The 24,553-nt window shown below is 40.3% G+C and overlaps 1 protein-coding gene across 1 annotated transcript; it reads right to left on the reverse strand.

Annotated features, from left to right (window-relative positions):
• Positions 1 to 6,016: 6,016 nt before the first annotated feature.
• LOC112052248 (uncharacterized) lies at positions 6,017 to 24,333 on the reverse strand. Its single transcript, XM_052887534.1, has 4 exons — positions 24,085 to 24,333; positions 8,755 to 8,914; positions 8,280 to 8,285; positions 6,017 to 7,945 (listed from the first exon to the last, which is right to left on the reverse strand). The coding sequence occupies exons 1-4, from the start codon at positions 24,269 to 24,271 to the stop codon at positions 7,447 to 7,449; spliced, it is 852 nt and encodes a 283-aa protein (XP_052743494.1). The 5' UTR covers positions 24,272 to 24,333; the 3' UTR covers positions 6,017 to 7,446.
• Between the last annotated feature and the right edge of the window lie 220 nt (positions 24,334 to 24,553).

Here is a 24,553-nt window from a genome sequence, read left to right on the forward strand (position 1 = left end):
GGGAAGCTTTACAGTGTAGGTACTCCTGTCACCGAGCAGCGTTGTACGGTCATTCCACGAGTTTAGGTTGCCGATTACAATTAAACGTCACAGTCATAACGAGCCACAGAAGCGGGACAACGCCTCATCTATGCCTACTTTGATAGAACTTGATGTCTAACATCAGGCCATTTGTACATCGATCATTAGTACTTAGGTATATCAAACAAATCGTATTTTTCCACATAGATCCTCGCTGCTCGTAGCAATTAATAGATCTGTAGGCGTTTTAATTTAAGATCGTTGAAGTGAGGCATTCAAATAGCGAATATTAAAAATTAAAATACATTGGTGGAGTTAGTGACGTCACGCTGGCACGGCGCGTGCGGCCGTGACCCTGTCACTGCTGTCACTGTCACTGTCACTGCGCGTCACGTTCGCGGAAAATATAACATGAACAATAATAATTGTTGGCAACTCGCTACAAGACTCATTATATTTATAATTAGGAATATGCTATTACTGTGCTAACATACGAGTAAATGCACCTTTACGAAGCTACTTTAAACGACAGTTTCAAGAGTAGCATTTATGTTTATATAAGAACTAGTAAACGTAGTTCCCGTGGACCGGCAATCAGTCTTCTTTACGATGAGGTTTTGCGTCTAGGTGGTGTACCTTTGAGTTTGACGTGGTATCTTGAGTTATGACGTGGTAGCTCTAGAGCTTTCCACGAAATAGGCATTGGAAAGGCGAAAATAATATTTAGAGACCATGTTTTTATTTGATTTTTGAAGGTTTTTAGTAACCAACGACACTACGCATAAGCACACGCTATTTCCGTTGATGAGTTCGAAGCTGCCTGAGTCGCACCCTGCGCCATCGCACCAGGCAATGTGGCTGGTGAGTCATAGGAACAAGTTCCAAGTTTACTCAGCCTTTTTCATATGACTTATTGATTTCTGTAGTCGACGGCTCCAAGCAAACCTTGCTAAACTAAATTCCGTACGAACGGAGATTAGCTGAGATTTCCCTCTTTGTGAACGCGGGCGCCCTTTCGCGGGGCTCAATTAGGGGCGAACGCAAAGATTTGAATATGGAGGACGCGACGTAACTCTCAATATCCGGCCTAATCCCCGGATATGGCGCAGGAATCACTCTCCTCCGCAAATAACTGCGCTGTCCCCGGCCCTTTATTCCACATTTTTCCGCTTTCTTCTGCTTGTACCGTGTCGCGAGATCCGACTCGGCAAATCTGCGAGTTTTGTATAAAAACATCAAGTTCGGATATTGGTCAGCCATTTTTAAGGTTTCTAAAACATGTACATGTACCTATGTCAAAAATCAATAGTTGTTATGACTGTTGACCAATGACCCAAGGAATAATATTACACCTTACAGTTTATGTCGCTGCTGCTGACCTGAGGAGTGGGTGCCCATCTCATTTTAGTATTGGGTGTTTATAGGATAACTAGCTGACGCCGCGCGTCGTCATATTATATAGCCTCGATAAATGGGCTATCTAACACTGAAAGAATTTTTCCAATTGGACCAGTAGTGCCTTAGATTAGCGCGTTCAAGTAAACAAACAAACTTTTCAGCTTTATACTATTAGTAGATATATATGCTATTGCGTCGGGTCAAAGACAATGTATGCGTCCCATCGCTGTAGCGCTGGGCTCGATATAGCGGCATCTCTCGCGCTATGTCGGCTCACGTCACAAGCACTTTTGAACTAATTCTTGGAACTGTCGCGCCTTGACAGCGACTTGTTACATGAACATGTCGTTACACGGCGCGGGAGGGGCGTGCGCGGCGGGCGGGGGCACTAGCCGTGAACCCGCCCGGGTGCAAGCGGCTACACACGGGGCCGACTGCCAGCTGACTCTCTCTGGCCGACTTAGCCTTGCAAGTCGGAAGGACTCAGTGATACCATTAAATTCAGTTTCATTGGGAAAGGACCTCTTCAACCTCAGTGAAACAAAATCACATAAAAACTGATTTAATAGTGATTATAGATACTTGTTCGTAATTTCGAAATTTTGCGTTGCAAAAAGTGTAATCTGGTGAGATGAGCGGACTTTGAAAAGGACTGTTAATGAAGTTTTACTTCAGTCGTTTTTATTGTGTGACACAATAGTATGTCATTCACTCATAATTATGTTGGTTATTAGATTTAACTAGCATACCTCTGGCAGTTTCACCCACGTAGTTCCCCTTCTCTCGGGAAATATGTGAAAAAATTACAGCCTATTTTACTCTCTGATACCTTTACATCAGTGAAAAATTTTTTATAATAGGTCCAATAGTTCATTAACATATTCGTAACAAATAAAGATGTTAGTGATAGATGCTAGTGCGTTATTGTAACTACTGTGTAATAAATATCGAGACGAGACGTACTTGTTGTCGCATCAAATCTCAAACTTTTCGCTTATTTGGAGAAAAAAAAGAAAATTTTACTCATGCAATCAAAATTTTGAAATGATTGATATTTACATACACTAGCCATAAATATTTACCGACTAGCGATATTTAAGAAATTAAATGTTGCTTGTCTCAAACGGTGAAGGAGAAACATCCTGAGGAAACCTGCATACCTGAGAATTTTCTTAATTCTCTACGTTTTTCTACCAATCCGCATTGGGCCAGCGTGGTGGGTTAAGCCCTCTAATTCTGTGAGGAGACTCGTACTCAAAAGTGAGCCGAATGTGGGTTGTTAATGATGAAGTTGTAGTGGCAGTCGGTGTCGTGTGTCGCGCGCCTGGCATCAGTCGCCGATGGCCGCTCGCCAGCGCCGGCCCGTCTGCCGAGTGCCGAGAGCCGCTACACGCCGCCCAAAGACGAGCTCGACGTCGAAATCAACGACGACTCTATCAATGCCCAACCCGCTTATTTTAACTATATTTTTACCTAAGCCTTAATAATGTCTCTTTTTTTAATAATCCTCCTCCGCCTTCATTTAGTCGTGAAGACTATGTTAGAAGTAGCTGCAGTGGGCAGGAATCGAACTTATGACTTCTGAGTGTTGAATCCGGCTCTTTAACGGTGGGCTTATTTGTGATTTTATATTTTCTCAAGTGGCTCAGTACTTATGTGATGGTAGAGTTCGAGCCGTGATAGCCCAGTGGATATGACCTCTGCCTCCGATTCCGGAGGGCGTGGGTTCGAATCCGCACAGTGGTATGCACTTATATCTTTTCAGTTAAGCGCATTTTAAGAAATTAAATATCACGTGTCTCACACGGTGAAGGAAAACCGTCATGAGGAAACCTGCATACCAGAGAATTTTCTTAATTCTCTGCGTGTGTTAAGTCTGCCAATCCGCATTGGCCCAGCGTGGTGGACTATTGGCCTAACCCCTCTCATTCTGAGAGGAGACTCGAGCTCAGCAGTGAGTCGTATATGGGTTGATAATAATGATGATGAGAGTTCGACAAAGGCTGGCTAGTAGCACAGAAAACATGCTAGTGGCTACACTTGAGCTACACCCGTTACAGTTGACAGATGACGTCCAACTCAATGGATTTACACATTTTTAGGGTTCCGTAGCTATATTTACCTCAAAAGGGAAATACCAACGAAACGGAGCAGTGCGTCTAACAGACGGAACTCGTAGAGGTTTCGAGTATAAATCAAAACCATATTTTGCGCAGCGCTGGACCTGTGGCTGGACGCTGGAGCTGCGAGTCGACTTGGCGAAGCCGATTTGAAACACAAATTAACGGCGAGTAAACTCACAAACTTCCACTTTAGCCCCAGTTTACCCTTCCCTTGAAATATTACAACTTCCATTCGAAAAACGACTCTATGTACTACAACATATAATTCACTTTCCATTACTCGTAGTTGATTGGTCTCGTCGTAACAATTTATTTCTTAATTCTGAAGAATTAGAGTTTGATTTAGGGTGAAACGTTTTGTTGAGTAAATTGGAAAGATAGATGTTTGGTTAAGTCCTTATCCAATGATTACTCAACGCGGCTGAGACGAGTTGTGTGATATTTGAGCATTGTTTAATGATAACGTTTACCCGTGTTTGCGCTCCTCCGCCGATGTAGGGGGGGGGGGAGGGCAAAGTTGGGGAGGTGGTGTACTGGTGGTAGTGTACCCTCGTCCCGTGGAAAGCGGTTCCGGTTATTATCATCAACATCAGCAAGTTTAACTTTACCAATAGAAGACCGCATTGGAGGCAGTGTTGTGGGTCCAAGCTCTATATTCCCTATGAAAATAATAAAGTCCGTCGTGGGAGTGCGTGTCTACGTGCTGACCGCTCGGTTCTATTTCCTACTTCAAATTAGATAAGCTTTTAACTTTTCAAAACAATGAATTCTCTGAAGCAACTAAATTGGAAAGTCGGTGGTAGGTATGAGATAGAGAGAAAGAGAACGTTAACATCTTCATAGAGATAATTTGTGCCCAACTGTATCGTTCTAACCTCACCAAAACCGCTTTGGTTGGTAGGGGCTCCGAATGCTCTCGGAGCCCCGGTTCAGTCGGGGACCCTATTAAAAAAAACTCCTGAAAATGATGACGGAGATGTAACTGTTGTTGAGTGCTTGTATGCTAACCGCAGCTTCTTTCAGTTGTAAGTTTATTTTTTGATTTTCATTTATTTATTGAAAAATTTATATGTATGTAATTTATATGTAATGCGTAGAGAGGAAAGTCATATTACTAGAAAAATGTTGATTGTGCAAGTGGAAGGTCATAAGAGGAGAGGAAGGCCAAAGAAGAGATGGTTTGATTGTGTGAAAGAGAACATGTATGTAAAAGGAGTGGATGATTAGTTGACGAGTAATAGAGACGAATGGAAAAGATTGACATATTTTTCCGACCCCACTTAAGTGGGATAAGGGTAAGGAGATGATGATGATTTATTTATTGAAAATTCCAACAATGACAACAGAAAAACATTAATAATAAATTCATTCATCACAAAAGCACCGCACGTAGCACTGTAGAGTCCAATTAAAAAGCTAAAGTAAGATTAAACCATAAAACTTAAAAATTATAATGTCAAAATCAAAATGATCACACACCAAGTTATAGGTACCTGCTACGTATCATGTAGGTATACCTAATCTTGTACCATTGTCGCTGTTGTAGCGTATTCTTGTTAATGATAATTTACTCCGTAAAGCCTTAACAGTGTTAGCATGGAGCTGGGGCGCTGGGCTTACTACACCTGAGCTCGGGCTTGTCTGATTACTGTTCAGTTGTGGTACCCACCAATGCCCAGTGCCCAGTGCCCAGTGCCCACTCAACATCAGCTAGCAGTATGACGAGTAAAACACAAAATCGACTGCGAACTGTTCCACCAGCGCCACGGCCGCGGGGTGTGCGGGGTGCGGGGTGCGGAGTGCGGGGCCTAATCCCACGATATTGCGATATGCCTTTGGAAATATTGGCCATTTGATTACCCCAATATTTGAACTTAGTCTCAACACAGCACCCAATCGAAATTCAGTAGGATTGTTATCGAATCCCGTGGTAGGCACTAAAATAAGAATTAAGTACCTAATATTCTTAGAGAAATATAGTGTGTTGTAAAATCTTTGTAGTTTTAGCTAAAGAATACGTTTATATGCCCTATGGCATTTTTATACTTACCTACCTTAAAATTATAAACAATAAGTTTAGTAAGAGTCGATATGACATGACACCCGCAGAGCCCCAGCCTCCCCCTGCTGCTGCAAGACATCCGCGACACACGCCGCGCGCAGGGCCGGTGCAGCAGTCGGTCGCGGCGACAGTGACATTACTGACAGTAAGACAGTTTTGTCTATACTACTATATACTAAGTGAAGTCGTCCTGATCAACTAATACTTTTGAAATTTAAACTCAAACGATGTACAATCACTATACAGTAATAAATGCCGTTTCGATTCTGATTTCTACAAGCTAAATAAGGTATGTACTCGTATCTATCTAATATAGGTACTCTATTTTTCCAAGTTTCTCTTATTAACTTTTCCAGGCAAATTGACAAATTATAGAAAAGAAGAGAAATAGGAATCCAATGAAACAACAGAACATTCTCAAAATAATTTAATTATTTTATCTCAATTATTACCTACCCATCTCAAGTCATATACGTATATACACACAACTACATACAGCCAATACTGCGCTCAAGGTGCACACGCGCTATGACCGCGACAGTCGTCGGTCGCGACACAACGCGCGTTTGAGCAGAGACCGCGTTTGACGTCCGAGCGATCATGACCTGACTGATAACGTGATGCGACACGCGACAGTCACGGACGCATGGAAACTGTATGCCGCGACAGACGCGTCGTGCGGCAGGCGGCGGGCGGCACAATTTTACAAAACATAGGCCAGATTTTTGGCGGGTATCATTAACCATAAGGAAAAACATCGTGAGGAAACCTGCATACCAGAGAATTGTCTTAATTCTCTACGTGTGTGAAGTCTGCCAATCAGCGTGGTGGACTATTGGCCTAACCCCTCTCATTCTGAGACGAGACTCGAGCTCAGCAGTGAGCCGAATATTTATTGTTAATGATGATGATGAGGATCCTAACCATCTCCCGTCTTCAGGCAAACCAAATAACTGTAGGGGTTCCATAAGTTGCATAAGTTCCCAAAATGCCGAAAATTTACATAAATGTCAAAGTCACCAATAAAATGAAATTGTGAAAATTAACAGTAGGTATATTTTCATAAACAAAAAAATCCAAAAACCCCTATTTCAGTACGAACTTTGACATGCATATTTTTTAACATACAGCTCGTGCGGTATAATTTGACATCTGGCTCGAATGATGTGTATACTGTGATGGTTCGGTTGTGTTTGGTAGCCAGTGTTAAGTTAATGCGCACGAGTTATACGTACCCTCGCCCCTCGCACTGCGCTGCCATCTCTCGCTTCACTAATATAATAGCATTCACTAAAATATTTACACTAATAAGTACAGTCTACTGTAGGAACTTGCGCCAGCCTGCGACAGGGGCATCAACAAAATAGCTTAGAAGCTTATACAATATGTATTGGAATAAGATGGTCTACATCAGAGGTTCCCAAAGTTTATTTTCTCATAGACCACTTTCAAAATCTAGCTAATTCCGGTGGACCCCCTGCAGCTACAATAGCATCCCAAAAAAATGTGATATTTAACTATGACAATTTCCGTTCCGTTCAGTTCCCAACAACTCCTGTGGACCACTTTGGGAACCAACGGTCTACATAGATATCTGCGCAAACATTGCGACAATAAACAAAAAACAAATTCGATTGTTACTGTTAACACCATCTTGTAAATCTTTGTGTACTGCCACAGAAAACATATGACTCGAATCTCTCGAGTTGACTTATTTGACGAAGATTATGACGCGTATAACATAAGTACGAGTATGGTACCGCTCTCATTATACAAAAACACAACAGTTGGACACGCAGATCACACCACACATTGTCTCCCAGCGTCCTCAGCACACGCAGATCACGACTGTGCCGGAGCGCTGTGGGGGAGGATGAGGCAGTCGTCGACGGCCGGCTTCCTGTCCTCCTCGCTGACGTGGCCAGAGTTGGACAGGTTCAGCACGCTGTCGTCCGGCTGCGGGGAGGACGCTGCGCCGACGAACCCGAAGCGCTGGTCGTCGTCTTGTCCCTCCTCCTCGTCCAGCAGCGCGTGCAGCAAGTCCAGACACTTGCGCTTGAACAGGCGCCGCTTGCGCACCGGCAGCTCCTGGTAGTCGTTGTGAATTCCTCGGAAGAACTGAAAAAACGAGGAATTCTCTTCGGGCGCGAAGTTTGTGGAGTTGGAGCTGTCCTCGTTGACCAAGGAGGGCGGCTTGAAGTGCGCCTCCTCGGCCGGCTTCGGGGACGGCGGCGTGGCGCCCAGGAACCAGGGGAACGGCTTCACGTCCACGGCCTCCACGGGCGGCTCCGGCACGTCCATGTCCACCATGGTCGGGGAAAACGACGAGTACGGCGTCGGCCTCCTGGAATCGCAAATAGTTTTCTTATCAAACACTTCTACTTCAGACATTCCTACTCTATCGATGCATCCCTATAAATAGTAGTAGAAATTTTTGTGACAAAGCTAAAAATTACCTAAAATGACTACAACTACTATTACTGCTATTTATTACTTCTGCAGCCAATTAGCGTTGCTGTATTCCCGAGTGAAGGACATGGTTAGAGATGTAATTGCAGGCTTTACGTGTGGCAACAGTACACCGTACACCTCAGGTTTACGGACACTGAGCGACACCCTTGACTTGTTGCTTGTATGCCTGCAAAATGTTTCTGTTGGTAGGCGATGGTTTTTACTTACGGCTTACCATGGCAGAGTAATTTGATTGATCCGTCAGGTGCAGGCGCCGTGCATCTCGTTGCGGTACATACAACAGTAGGAGCTCACATGTCGGTGGCCATGTGCTCGCGCAGGAACTCCAGCTCGTCGGCCAGGTACCAGCGCGACACCATGCGGCCGCGGCTGGTGCAGTCGCCGTGCATCTCGTTGCGGTACATACAACAGTAGGAGCTCACATGTCGGTGGCCATGTGCTCGCGCAGGAACTCCAGCTCGTCGGCCAGGTACCAGCGCGACACCATGCGGCCGCGGCTGGTGCAGGCGCCGTGCATCTCGTTGCGGTACATACAACAGTAGGAGCTCACATGTCGGTGGCCATGTGCTCGCGCAGGAACTCCAGCTCGTCGGCCAGGTACCAACGCGACACCATGCGGCCGCGGCTGGTGCGGGCGCCGTGCATCTCGTTGCGGTACATACAACAGTAGGAGCTCACATGTCGGTGGCCATGTGCTCGCGCAGGAACTCCAGCTCGTCGGCCAGGTACCAGCGCGACACCATGCGGCCGCGGCTGGTGCAGGCGCCGTGCATCTCGTTGCGCAGGTGCCGCGAGTACGAGTTGCGGATGTGCGACCACTTGCGCCGCACGTCCGCCACTGCCACAGAGAACACTTTTGTATTGCCACAATTTACGAGCAGGTTTATGATATTATTAAAAGTGTGAAGTAAATATAAGAGATACTACTAGTGGAACGCCGCATACTTCAGCCGCGTTTACATTTTACATTGGTTCCGAGACGTGATCGCTAACTATGCGCCTCTTAAGAAGGCCCAGAGTCACAAGCGGGCGATGGAACGAGCTACGAGTATATCTAGGAAAATCTGTGCGTGATCGAATCAGATGTTCCACCTAGATGGGTTGTGACTGTCATTAGGGTCTGATGATGAAGACGAAGGATAGGTACTGGAACTCCTCAACGGTTAACAGTATCTACATTGTGATTGGGCTTGATTAGTTTGTATTTATGAGAACTTTCCACCTCGATAGGTTATCACTGTCATTAGGGGTCTGACGATGGAGACAAATGATAGGTACTGGAACTCCTGAACGATTTACAGTAGCTACCTTGTGATTGGGCTTGACCGATTCTTATTGATGAAATCTTCCCACCTACATGGGTTTTGAGGTCTGATGATGAAGACAAAGGACAGGTAATGGAACTCCTCTACTTTTTACAGTAGTTACATTGTGATTGGGTTTGATTTATTTGTATTGATCAGGACTTTCCACCTAGATGGGTTGTGACTGTCATTAGGGTTTGATGATGAAGACGAAGGTTAGTTAATGGAGTTCCTCATCTGTTTACAGTAACTACCCTGTGATTGGGTTTGATTTATTTGTATTGATGAAGACTTTAAAACTAAACGGATTGTGACTGTCGTGTGGCCTAGTCATTAATTTGTTTGAATCTAAGTCAAACGACGCTATTACATACAATGCTTTATTACCACTCATAGCAACAAACCTTTGGCGCTAGATCAATATGATGATTTCACTAAAAATAGAAAAATAAAAAATTTTAATAACAAAAATTCAACCGACTTCAATAATATAAAACATACTGACTAAACTAAAAAGCGAAAAATAACATCATACTAAGTTCTATCTAAGAGCTGTGATAGCCCAGTGGATATGACCTCTGCCTCCGATTCCGGAGGGTGTGGGTTCGAATCCGGTCCGGGGTATGCACCTCCAACTTTTCAGTTGTGTGCATTTTAAGAAATTAAATATCACGTGTCTAAATCGGTGAAGGAAAACATCGTGAGGAAACCTGCATACTAGAGAATTATCTTAATTCTCTGCGTGTGTGAAGTCTGCCAATCCGCATTGGGCCAGCGTGGTGGACTATTGGCCTAACCCCTCTCATTCTGAGAGGAGACTCGAGCTCAGCAGTGAGCCGAATATGGGTTGATGACGAAGTTCTATCTATCATATTATGTTCTAACTGATGATCAGTTTGAAGGCGGTGCTAAACCGATGTTGTGTTAATTTAAGCCCTGAAAGAATTACATGAAAGAACACTGTCTGAAAAACCTAAATCTTTATGATATTCTTACATAGCATGAGTTAATACATTATCGGGCTAGCACCGCCTTCAAACTGATCTCCAGTTAGAACATAATATGATAGATAGAACTTAGTATGATGTTATTTTTCGCTTTTTAGTTTAGTCAGTATGTTTTATGTTTTTGAAGTCGGTTGCATTTTTTTTATTATTTTTTTTTATAAGAGGGTATACCTGGGTACTCGGGGCCGACGTTGTATTGGACTAACAACGAATTTTGCGAGAGGTGTGAGGGCGGACGACGTCGCAGACGTCCGGTAGTTTTGAAACTCCAGCTCGTGATTATTTGATGCGCTTGTTGTGTCAGTATCAGCCTTAGACCATTAATAACGGTCTAAGGTATCAGCACGTCATGAGGTAAGTATACCTACCTACTTGTACAGGTTACTCTTATGGCCGTAATAAGTTAGGTTAGAATAAAACACTATGCAGTTACACAGTATGCGTCTTACCCGCACAACGTCACGGAACGCAAGTGTGGTACGACTTCTGTTTCGTTTCCCCGCGCCCGCACTCCGCACGCAGTGCTTGTAAGTTGCATACATTTATTATATGTTACATCTACCCTTTACAAAATAAAATTTGAAAAATAAAAGTAAACATTATTTTCAATACTAATCTTCAATCAAATCTACAAAACATAATACAGTCGATACAATCATTCGCTTCTAGACAAACTGCCCCTCTTTTCTTGTCAGCATATTCCTTTACCCTTCATTTTCTTCAGCGTATCTCCGTCTTTGGTTTCGTAATCTACCTCTGTAAATACTATAGTAGAAGGTTACTTATCTCTAAACTGACGCCTAAAAAAGAGTTCTGCAGGTGATTTTCCTATGATCCGTCATGGGTTGTGCTATTTTACCTACATTGCTTGAAAATTTCGTTCGCGCATGGTAATTACAATTAGCCGTGATTGGTCAATGACTAAATTTAAATAACTTTCGACGTCAAAAGGTAGTGGAAATTGATTAACTTAGATCGATAGATTATTTTTCTTACCGGGTGTATAGACGATTTTAAAATTATACGATTGTAATCGTAGAACCCATCGTTCTATTCTTGCGCACGGTTTGGAGTCCGCAGGCTAATTCACTTTCTTTGACGTATGCTAGTTGACATTAACGAATTTGAGATTCTATGTAATAAAAATGTCGTCCATTGCTTACTGGTGGATATCACACAGTAGGTAAATGACATTTTGTCAATTGATTTGATGTTTATTTTAATAGGTTGATAATAAAGACCAAAATAATGAATAGGCCAGCTGATCCAAGTATTACTTCTAACGACATTTACAAGCTCGAAACTATCCTTACCAAACAGGTACATATTAAAATGTTTTACCGCTCAGATTAATGCAAGCGCCTCTTTCTCGGTCTAGCAATAGCGTTTTTCTCGATCAGTGAGACTATTGTAACCGTATGCATTATTACGCGCCCTCTATTATTAAGTTGAGCGAGCACAGCCCCTAACCAAATGAAACGGCATCAGCATAGTCTAAAGTACGATCAAGAGGGTCATAATAACCTAAAGTTCTAATCTGACTCATGATACATTTCAAACCATCAAATGCTTGTGAATGTTGATCACACCAATGAGAAGTAATATCAGCACTCTTTCCTAGTTTTAGTCTTAACAATTCGCGTTAAGCTTCAGACCACGTTGCTGAGTTTGGAATCCATTTACAAACGTAATTAACAAATTCTAAAAAGCTCCGTACCTCTTCAATAGTTACAGGTTCTTGGAACGCTTCTATTGCTTATATGTACTTATCAGTTTATGTCCAAGAAATTCAACTTGTCTAACCTTGTAAGTACTTTGGCTTCATTTAGCAGACCAAGATTAACTTTTAAAACCTGCAAAACATTTATAAATCTCGTATCATGTCTACGCAGATGCAAACATATCCATCTGCTTTTAAAACAGGCACTTATGGTGAAATCGAATCTGATGGTTCGTTACAGTCTCTATAATGTCTAAATCCATGAGCTCTTGCATTGTCTTGTTGATTCTAGTTTCTATTTCCATTCAAGGGCATGGGAACTCTTCGGCAAGTTTGAGCAACTGTTTTGATAGAAATGTCTATGGGCATATGATTTTCAACATCGTTGAACTTAGGAAACAGTTATGTTTGACTGTATTTACATCAAATCAAAAATCATTTATTTCAAGTAGGCTCAGTTTACAAGCACTTTTGACACGTCAGTTGACTATTTGTAAAGATTCTACCACCGGTTCGGAACGCAGGTTCTGCTGAGAAGAAACCGGCAAGAAACTGAACAGTTGCTCTTTTTAAAAAATCATACAACATTGTAATTTACAATTGATGACAACATTACAATTTCTTATAGTTTTACTTCCTGTGTGAAGGTGGAAGCTGATCCAACGGCCTCCAAGCATCTATTCCAACCTTTAAAACCCCAAGCTCAGTGGCGGCGTCTTTTATAACATAAAAAGCTTTTGATACTTGGAAACCTGTTCTCGACTGTTATGGTACAGACGAAGGACCCGAGAATAAAGAGGCTTTTGACTTCCGTAAGTCATAATTTCTTTGTTCGGATTTCTAAGTTGGTTTTCAACACGAACACCATTTTATTGACATTATGTTACATCATTAATAATGTTACATTTACTACCCGAATCTATTAACTGTTTCTACGGTCCCCAATGTGCACTTAATGGTATCAAACGTTGAAAATATAATCCACTTATTCTTTTCTAGAAAAATCTCTAGATTTTTCTTCTTGGAATTTCTATCTTCACTATTTTCGCTAATAATCCTTTTTCTAGATCTAGTTCTGCACAGTTTGCGGAAATGTCCTAGATACACACATTTTATGCATATTTTGTTTCGGACTGGGCTAAACTTGTCATCGCTTGTATGATTGCCACCACAGCGAGATCAGGGAGTTGCATTCAAACTCTTTTTATTTATTACCAGTCACTATGTTTCTAGACATATCTTTACTTAGTCCAGATGAGTTGAAGTTACTAAGTTGTCGGTTTACTGTCTCTAAGGCGTTCGCCTCTGTAATAATCTTATCTAGAGTCACCTCGTCACCAAGAGTCAGAATCGCTTTCCTTAATTTGGCCGATTCACATTTCTTAGTGATTTGATCGATCATGTGTTCTTTATGAATGGGCAATGAATTTGCATTTAGAACACTGACGTCTGAGCCTGACAAGAAATTTTTCAAATTTCTCTCCTTCCTCTTGTTTGATTAGCCTAAACAAATGGCGCTCATAAACTACACAACTTTGTTTAGGAGCGAAGTACTCATCAAGCTTATTTATAGCTACTATACAAATGTCATTAGTTTTCGTCAGCAGTGTCTATATGGGCCCCGGGTATATCATAATATATTTCCTGCAAGCTTAATCCACCCATATGTAAGAGCACAGCTCTTTTTGTTTCTGGCGTGGTAACATTGGCCGCTATGAGGTACAACCCAGGTGCACGCTTCCATTTTTCCCAACGTAACCAAAGTGAAACTGGATCACCGTCGCAATCTAAAGATTTTAAAGGTGATAAGTGCGACATTTTTTGGTGTACCTGTTAGGAAACGCATTATTCGATTTTTCGAATTACCTTTACATCTTATATTATATCCATACTGGCCACATAGTAGGTATATTTCAATATTACCATTACAGGATATTTTTTTTTTTTTTGCCGAACTCCGAACAAAAGTTTATATACTAGGTACCGTTCCGACTTTAGCCGAACTACCATTAGATCAAGATAGATAGATTTTATTCTAGTAGCCATTAAAATATCCTTTGGGAACCGTTTAGTTTTCTAGCTTCCTCTTAACTTGGTTAAGGAGTTAACATCCTTTATAGGTACTGTTCCGACTTTCGCCGAACTACCTCTAGATCTTATTGCATTAGCCATTAAAAGATCTTTTAGGAACCATTTAGTTTTCTAACTTCCTCTTAGCTTGATTAAGGAGTAATGTCCTTTTTAGGTACTGTTCCGACTTTTGCCGAACTACCTCTAGATCTTATTATTGAAAGATCTTTTATAGTACGCGCGTTAACAACTGAGTCTTAGGGCCATAAATCATTTCTCTATATCTATCTCGCTTGCACTTATGGGTCTTATGGAGCCGTCTAGTGAAGGGTGTAACAATGAAAGACATATTATCGATAAGTAAAGTTTATTATCGTATCTTGTTCACAAAATTAAAAAAATTAACAATATTTGATTTAATATAATACATATTTCATATTATATAATTATTAACTAAATAAAATTAATCTTCATCTGAGTCTTCATCATCAGAATCTTCGTCTTCTGCCAAATTTATTATAAGCGGCGCGTGATCTCTAATTAGAGCTTTTTGTAAATCTTTGTTTTGAAGTTCTTCGGCATGCCTAACACATTTGGCCCAGTCTTCTCGTGTGACATTTTCTATGGCTCGGTGGAGGTGATTTTCGACATCTGCTATCTTGAAGGTATTATTATTCTTCGCAACTTCTCCCTTTACTTGTGCCCAAATTAATTCTATTGGGTTATATTGACAGTGATATGGAGGGAGCCTTATTACTTCATGACCTCGTTCATTTGCCAGATGGTCTAAAGCGTAGACCTTCTGCGGGTTACTGGCTTTTACTTTTCTTATTAATCCTTCAATAATTTCGTTGCTGGAATATGGAATCTTTTTCTTCTCTTTGAAGTGTTGCCGCATTTAAAATCGGGTAATTGTTCACGGAATTTTTCTAAAATTTTCGCCACGGATGGATACTCTCCATTCTCATAAAATGAAGCTACAGTTCGCTTCAACACACTTTTATCAAAATCGTCAATATTAGTGACGGTTTGTGGTTTCTTAAAATTTGTTCTTGGTATACAGGTACTGCCTGATTGTGATACTTCCGTCTTGATTCGGTCCACTGTCGCTCTGCTCACACCACAAACAAATGCGGCCATTTCACGTGGTTTGTTGAAATTTAGAGAAGCCACTTTATTCGGATCACTTTTCAATTCATTGAGAAACAGGAATACGTTGTGAATCAGTGTTCGAGCTTGAGGGCTAATATCGCCATGTAATTTCTTCAGATCAACGTTAGAAAATAAAGTATCCATAGTGCGCAACGAGTAACACATGAATGTATTTATTTAATTGCAGTAAACACATTTATAGCAAAAAAAATACGCAATGCAATTACATTAGAAACCGACCAATCAGAATCGTCCAAATCATTATTGACTCATCATTAGCACGTGCGCAGGTAGCCGTTTATCGATAATTAGGGTGCGCAGGTAGGCGCGCTGCACATTCCTATCTTTTTTGACTTTTATGACCGGACGACTCAGATGATAACGCGCATACTATAGGAACTGTTTGATTTACCAAACTTCCTCTTATCTACACCCATTTTAATCTAATATTGTTGACATAACGAAAGTAAGTTAATTATAAATAAAGTGCAATTATAAATAAAGTGAGTAATACACACTTTTATATATTTAGGTCTTCCAATCAAATATGAAACTAAGTTATAACTTAGGTAGGCATATAAGTATCACAAGTTGAGTGCAAATAATTAGAAGATTAATAAACTACCTACGACGGCCTATGATGTTAAATACTGTTAGGTGTGTTACTAGGTCATGAAAAATGAGGCGCTCAAAAGAGGAAATTTCCACATCTCAATGTTAGTTGTGGCCAACAACGAACGTTATTTAAACAAATAATACATTCAGGAATTCAGGAAGTGTAAAACTAGATATAAGTACAAATAAATAATGAAATTAAAGACATAGTTGCGCATGAGTGCGCACAGTTTTGTAGCCTATTATTCTGATCACTTTTTGCGGTGATTTTATAGGGACATAACCGATCTATAGTATAAAATTATCATTGACGACGGCCGTCGTCGATTGTACTGTGGGGTAGGTGCGAAGTGGCGTAATGCAAAAAGGGGCCTTCGCAAACATACATGAAACATGAAATGTGATATTTAGTTTTATTCGTATATACACACATTGTTCAAAATACCCACAATTTTGTTTAGCAAAAAGTAAATTGGTTAGATAATATTTCTTTATCTTGTGAATTTCATAACATCACTATAAATTATTTTACCTAACTACCTATATCCTGTGTACTTTCTGTCAACAATATGTCGATTGGTACCTTTACACACGATGTGTCATGGGTGTAGATATTATATGTATATAATATTTAGGTAGGTACTAACCAATGTAACAAATTCAGCTTTGCTGTATAACTCCGTTATTATTACGTTATTTTATAATTAGGTGCCCACTATTCCTCAAAACAAAACTTAGTTGGATTTACCTTTATGTTAACGGTACACAACCGAGTAGGTATTAATTTATACCATCTACCTGGGACCTATCTGTAGATTTTAGATAGTAAAAAGTAATACAGAATATTTAATACTTATCAGATTATAATGTTAAACAACAAAGCTGACCGGTTACTGATTTACCTCTCGATTACTGCATTAGTTTCATTATGCATTTCTTTTATTGTGCGTATTGTGCGCATTCTTACTAACCTTGAAGTTTAGTATCCTGGCAGGGTCGCCACTTGTACAGGTTACTCTTATGGCCGTAATAAGTTAGGTTAGAATAAAACACTATGCAGTTACACAGTATGCGTCTTACCCGCACAACGTCACGGAACGCAAGTGTGGTACGACTTCTGTTTCGTTTCCCCGCGCCCGCACTCCGCACGCAGTGCTTGTAAGTTGCATACATTTATTATATGTTACACTACTTATAGAGATAACAGATATCTTCAATGAATCGAAGAATGTAAGTGGTAATACCTACCTACCTGCATACGTCTACTTCACACCGATCAATACACGGACTGTACTGTATTGCCCGTGGATCAACAGTTGTAATAATTACCTATTACACTGTTGATGTTGTTGATTCACGGAATTAAGTAAATACAAGTGTTTTCCTATTTTACCTAATTAAAGTTTTTAAACATTCATTTATTATGCGTATGATAGCCCTTTCGCACGAGAGTGAGACATTATTACTATTATATTACGTTAAAAAAAACGTTCAAATATAGCATAGAGTTAAATGACGGGCGATAGAAATACCATCGCCCAAAATTGAAAATGCAACGCTGCTCGAAAAAAGCATCGTGTTTTAAAAACGCTGTGTGAACATGTTATTGGGAATGCATTTCTTGTATTTGAACGCTTTTTTAACGTCCGTTGGTTGAAAAAGCTCTCGTGCGAATGAGGGCTAAGGTAAGTACATCACTATTCATAGCGTGGTAGGTATATCATAGAAGTAGTAGGTATATCACGTCACAACCACAGTACGAATATAGTCAGGAAGTAGGTACAGTAGCTCCTTTACAGGGATTGATAGTGTTTGATGATCAGAATAGAGAAATATATTAAATGCCCAAATTCCTCTATTCAAAAGTTACAGTGAACCTCAAACACACAAACTGTCTAGTGGTTAGTCTAATAAATAATTAGCAGCGTTTTACCTGAAATAAAACGCATATTAAAATACTTACCTCACTGGAAACTTTATATTGAGAGTAGCATTTCCGTTTCCGTCGATTTCATACCAGTTTTCGTACTTTTATTGACGTCACGTCGGGCTATGTGGCGCCACCTGGCGGTGTCGGGCTCGGGAAGTTTCGTAAATCGCTGAGCGCGACTTTAGCTCATTGGCTCAATATATCACCAGGCAGGAATTACTTAAAGTTTCCAGTGAGGTAAGTATTTTAATATGCGTTTTATTTCAGGTAAAACGCTGCTATTAAAATATTGACCGTAACTGGAAACTTTATATTGAGAGCCTGTTTGTTTTCGCCTGGTGACGCCACATTATGGTATTATTTCGCCAATGTGATTATTAAAATAAAATTTTTTATAACAATATTATCTCTAATTCGATTGGGCTTTATTTAGAGAACAAGCTAGTAACGAAGTTTGACTTACTGTGTCTGTGCATAATACAATATTCCATTTTGTTGGAATGTAGCAAAAATACATGTCTACGGTACAATGGTAGCCAGTAATAAGTATCTATTGTCTGTGGATATTATTTATTCAAACTGTCAACTCTTTGACATTCAAGTGTCATTATATGTCATCAGCCATTTACTATATTTTACAAATATTAATAAATAGAACAGTTAGCAGTGCTTAACGTGTTTTCGTTCATCTCGCGACTCCAACTCTCAGCACATTCAAAAATAAATCAATGAACTAAAAACATACCATACATTTTTTGGATTGGAGTTCAATACTTTTAATTTTAGGGATTTCATCATATAATTGATATTCACACTAAATTATTTAGGAAAAACACTGCTGACCGATATAGTCGTTATGAAGACTTCTTACGTGACGTCTTTACTCATTCTGCTATAACCATATGCGAGGCGGTTTTTTAAAAAAAAAAAAATTTATTACAAAGAAATTAATATTAATTCTTGCTGCATTTAGTCGTAGTGGATAGTTATTTCATTTAATAATGAAATAGACTTATTATTTCCTAAAGAAAAATTATGATAGTGATTATTTTATTTACAAATAATTTCCAGCCAGAGTAAATACTTCTATTTTATTATTTTACTTCTATTTGGTTTTTGAGCCAAATTGCGGCCAAAATTGAATAAAATCATCAGATTTTATACTATGTTATCCCTATAATAAGTAATGTTAGGTCATATACACGCCTTTCAGAGTGTACCCACAAAAATATAACTATTGAAAAAATAACATATTAAGAAGTTACTGACATTCCAAACTGGTGGCATGGAATTTTTAGGCTTTCTTAACAATTTGGTATGAATTTAAGGATATACTTTACAAAGTTATTGATCTCTTAAGTAGGTTACTTGAAGATTCTAGAAACTAAAACTGAGTCAGTTCTTAGACATTAGGTCATATAATGTACTAAAACTTTTACTTTTAGACACACTACACAAGCCGATTTTTAAGTTTTGACAGGAAATTAAAAATAATTTCAGGTTTTCCCATATTTCTTGAAGACTCCCTCTAACAGTTTTGTAACTGCTAAGTCCGTTGTCGTGATTATAATAAATTTGTCTTCATTCTATAGAATTATCGGTACTGCTAGCACTCGGAATCTGAGATCCAAATGACATAAGACTTACTCTTATCACGGCTATTAAATATATTCCTGTCAACCGATTCTGATGATTCTCTGAGAATCAGTGTAAGTGGTGGCGATACCATAAAGCAAGTGGGAAATTCCCTATACACACTGTACACATCGTATAAAACAACTTGAGCGTAAGTTACATCTCGGGATACGTACAAGTAATCATGGACTACGTGTACCTTATTTAATGAGTCAGATCAGAATAGATCAGTTACCGACATACCCTATTTCACAATCACTTTTTCTATGCTACAGTAATGAAAGCGCCAAGTATGGAAGATGGCGATGTTGTATAACAAGTGATTTGCATGCTTGTTGTTCCTGCCGCGTATACTATTGTGTACTGTTGTGAACTTAGTGATAGTCTAATTAAGGTTACTAGACAAAGATCTTGCAATTTTAACTGTTATGTTCTATATTTAAACTCATTTCTCTTTTCCTCCGTAATATGTAACGGCAGTGATTTTGTCCAATTGAATGTTGCTTAGGAGGTGAGTTTGATTCTAGGGACATATACGAGTAGTATGACATACATTTCCTTTTTATTGGAATGCAGTACCTATTCCTCTCGTGACCATGAATACCTCCGAGGGTGAATGTTTAGTAACGCTGCCCAAGCGTGGTCAAAGGCATCTGCTACTAACAAAAACACTGGCTGAGGGTGTCAGTGAAGTAGGTAGCTAGCAGTCTGATTATATTAAACAAGGTCATTCATTCATTCAATGGTAACGGGCAAGTTTTCGATATAGTCTACATCTACGCTTCGTATTATTTTCTTAGTAAATGATAAAATTGTCTATTCTTAATTCTACATATCTCTTACAAAACATGCTGCGAATTCGATAGCATTGAGAAAGTATTTGAGAAAGAGATATGCATAGTTCAAATGACAAGGAAGTAATGTCCAACAATTCCCTGTATACAAAACGTAGGAAGCACCTTTGGGATTTTATTACATACACATGCAAGTAGGCTTGTGTCTATTCTTCAAACTCAGTTTTTGATGCTGTGCGTATTTAGCAAGTGGAAATGAGGTTAAATATTGGTCCGGCTTCAGTATTAGCAACAGAGCATGGTGCTTTTATGATCCTTTGTATTTCATTAAGTAGACAATTGTTGATATTTCTTCCAAAACAGGAATGTGGAACGATGTTCCATATAGATTAAGAAAAACACGAGGTTATTCGAGAGAACGGTAGGAGATAACCTCAGATTAACCTCTGTACGTTTCTGGTGCCAACATTTTCTCCCATTGAAAAAGGTGGTGAAAAAGGTGGCTAAAAAGACAGCTTAAAATGAAGTCTATCTCAAAATACTTTATGTTTTCTGGATGCATTAAACTTTAAAGCATACATAATACCCTTGATGGGCCTCGAGCCCCTGAAAAAGGATTCATTTAGAATCCTTTGTTTTAATAGAAATTTATATGTTACCGCTTATGCGTTTTTCTACATTTGCTAGGTGACGGAGGGTATCATAATATGTTTTACCTTTTCGTTTGTTTCTAAGTTTTATGAAACCTGGAGTATGGTTATAAATTTTGCAAATAATAAACTGTATACATCCAGTAATACCTTTAGAAAACTTTGATGTATTCGGAAAAATAAGTTTCCTGCCTTTAACCTCTATACCAAAATGTACATGATGTTTTAATCTGACGCTTTCATTCATCAGATTTTTACGCCATTGTTACAAAGTAATTAATTCACCCATTGGTTACAAATCTAGTTGGCCTATTCACTATTTTGGTCTTTATTATCAACCTATATCAATTGGAAAAATGTCATTTACCTACTGTGGGATATTCACGAGTAAGCAATAAATGACATTTTTACATAGAAACTCAATTTTGTATATGTCAACTAGCAAACGTAAAAGATAGTGAGTCAGCCTGCAAGGGCTTTAGGACATTAGTTTCTTGTACATTGCTGATAAACACCCTGCGAGAGTGGATTATAATGATCATACAAGCAAGGCTGCGCAAGCGTTCCAAGCGATGGAATCTTAACATTTTTCATGCATTACCCTCGCGAGGGGTGGCGATCACACACACACGACATCGACAAGGGTATTTGAATAAGTTATATAGATAGATAAGATATTCGTATCCATACATCGTTGATAAACACCCGGGAGGGTGGATTGTATTGATCATGCAAGCAAGGCTGTGCATGAACGTGTGCGCATTACAGATATGTATATTCCGTGTTGTATGTTCCACGCGATGGAACATTACTCTTCATGCATACGCCCGCGACGGTGGCGATCAAGGACACCGGTATTTGAATAATTTATATAAAGAGATAAACACCCCGCGAGGGTGGGTTGTAATTATCATGCAAGCATGGCTGTGCATGAGCGTTTGCGCATTGTATGTATATTCCGTGTTGTGTGTTCTACGTGATGAAATTTCAACACTATTCGTGCCTTGCCCATGCGAGAGGCGGCGATCCTCAGTATTTGACTGGAAATACGTCTAGGAATGTTAACACTTTCAGTACATAACCTCGTCCCCATGAGGGGCGGTAATCTATTAGTCCGGTATTTGACTGTGCAAATACGTCTAGGAATATTTAAACTTTCTATACCTTACTCAGTAAGTTGGTTTTGCAAATACGTCCAGGAACGTTAAAAAACTGTGTATACCTTGCCCCCGCGAGGGGCGGTAATCTATTAGACCTATATTTGACTGCAAATGTGTCCAGCGACGTTAACAGTGTCTACGCCTTGCCCCTGCGTGGGGTGGCGATTTATAAGGCCAGTAATTTACATCCAATCAAAATTCCTGTGCTAAATTCTGGCGGGATTTGTGAACCTTTTTTCAATGCCGGTTTGAATTGGAGTAACAATATGTTTGAGTAACTTCCAAAAACTCTTTGTCTAACTTGTGTTCGAGCATTCGTAATTTATGTACTCCTCTGAAACGAAAGCCACTGGCTACGCGTTCGTTTTGCAGTATATATGTTAGACAACAGTCTATTGCTAGAACGTTCACTTTGGTTTCTGAGTTCACATTTTTAGGAAGCCCGCTGGGCCCCGCCACTTTTAATACTATTTTAACTGTTGAAAAATCACTACAAAGAAAATATTATTACATGCAAGTACGAAAACATTTGCAAAAAAGCAAGACTTTCAAACACATGAAGTAGTGATCCGAACGGAAAAACCGTTAAAATAATGATCACGTACTATTTTCAAATGGAATTTGAAATTTTTACATAATTTAACGTTAATTACATTAACGTTGTATGTTACAACGTAATAATTACAACGTAATAAAATATAAAGTACTCACAGCGAATTCACTTCACTTATTACACTTTCTTTCATCTTGCAATGTCGGGTACCAACTGATTGCAAGATGTTGCTTCGACGGTAAACAAAACGCCAATGTGCTAAAGTCGCGCTCAGCGATTTACGAAACTTCCCGAGCCCGACACCGCCAGGTGGCGCCACATAGCCCGACGTGACGTCAATAAAAGTACGAAAACTGGTATGAAATCGACGGAAACGGAAATGCTACTCTCAATATAAAGTTTCCAGTTACGGTCAATATTTTAATAAAAAGGTTCTGTGTAAAATTTTAAAGTTTAAGAAGTAAATTGTTAAACTGTAAACTGTGTGCCGTATACAGCTTAGTGGTTCGCCAAGAATACGTGTAAATAAAAATCTTAATGTAATGTAGATAAGTAGAAATTAAACGGTCGCGGGTCTACCAAAAACCGGGTTCCGTAGTCCACAAAAATGTAAACAAAGTCGTAAAATAAAATTTCGAAAAAATGTTTATTTAGGGTAATTAAGTACCTCCCCTACTTGTTAAATGGCAATGATTTTATTTACTCGTTTATCTCATACACGTACCCCACACATTGTGTATACTGTGCCCACACTATGTACACCCTATCCGATCCTACTATCCTACTAATATCATAAACGCGAAAGTTTGTTTGGATGTTTGTTACTCTTTAACGCCGCAACTGCTGCAACTATTACTTTAATTAAGTACTAACCGATTTGGCTAAAATTTGAAGTGGAAATAGATTTTACTCTGGATTACCACATCTTTTCATCCCGGAAAAGTCATGGTTCCAGAAGGATTTGTGAAAAATTAAATTTCACGCGGACGAAGTCGCGGGCGTCTGCTAGTTAGGTATCAATATTTTTGTACATTATGGGTTTAAAGTGCTAATTTAATCTACGGAACCCTATACTACGCGTGGCATGCGCACTTGGCCGGTTTTTAAAAACTAATTGAGATTAGATATTGAAATTAGGCACTTCGCGTGCTACCGATAGCTATTACAATAATATTTATTACAGTGCTGTGAGGCGAGATCGTTCTGATGGCAACTTCGTTGTAGTGACGAAAAAGTACATTTTAATTTTACATACAATAACCATAAAGTACAAATTCGAGTAACACGTGATAAAGACGAAAAGTTCGTCGACGAGTGAAGTCAATCGAACGCGTGACCGCGCGTGCTTGTCTGTGTGTGCGTGCGTGTGTATGCGTGCGTGTGTGCGTGCGTGTGTGTGTGCGTGCGTGCGCTCGTACCCGTCCAGCCCATGGCGGCGGCGACGTCGCTCCACAGCTGCTTGACCTGCGAGTAGTAGCTGGCGACGGGCATGGTGCAGCGCGCGTACAGCACGCGCCGCTCGCGCACCAGGCGGATGAGGCGCCGGTCGTCGGCCTGCGAGTGGTCCACCATGCGCCCCACGTCGCTCTTGGCGCGCGCGAGCATGGCGGCGCACGAGCGAACACACGCGCGCACGGCGGCAGACAGACACGCACGCAAGCGAGCGAGCGCGCACGCCCCGCGCCCCGCGCCCCGCGCCGCCGCGCCGGTATCGATTCGCCTCGGACTCGCCGCCCGCCGGCCGGGCCCGGGGCCGGGCCTACAGTTTTTCTATTCAATAGTTACGGTTCGTTTTGCACCGCGGCGTCGTAGCCGTATCGTCGGATCTCAGTCGGCGTCACCGATGCGATCCGCTCGTGAGTCGTGAAGCATACGTAGTTGTAAAAC

The sequence above is a fragment of the Bicyclus anynana genome, chromosome 19 (assembly GCF_947172395.1).
Source record: "Bicyclus anynana chromosome 19, ilBicAnyn1.1, whole genome shotgun sequence".
Taxonomy (NCBI): domain Eukaryota; kingdom Metazoa; phylum Arthropoda; class Insecta; order Lepidoptera; family Nymphalidae; genus Bicyclus; species Bicyclus anynana.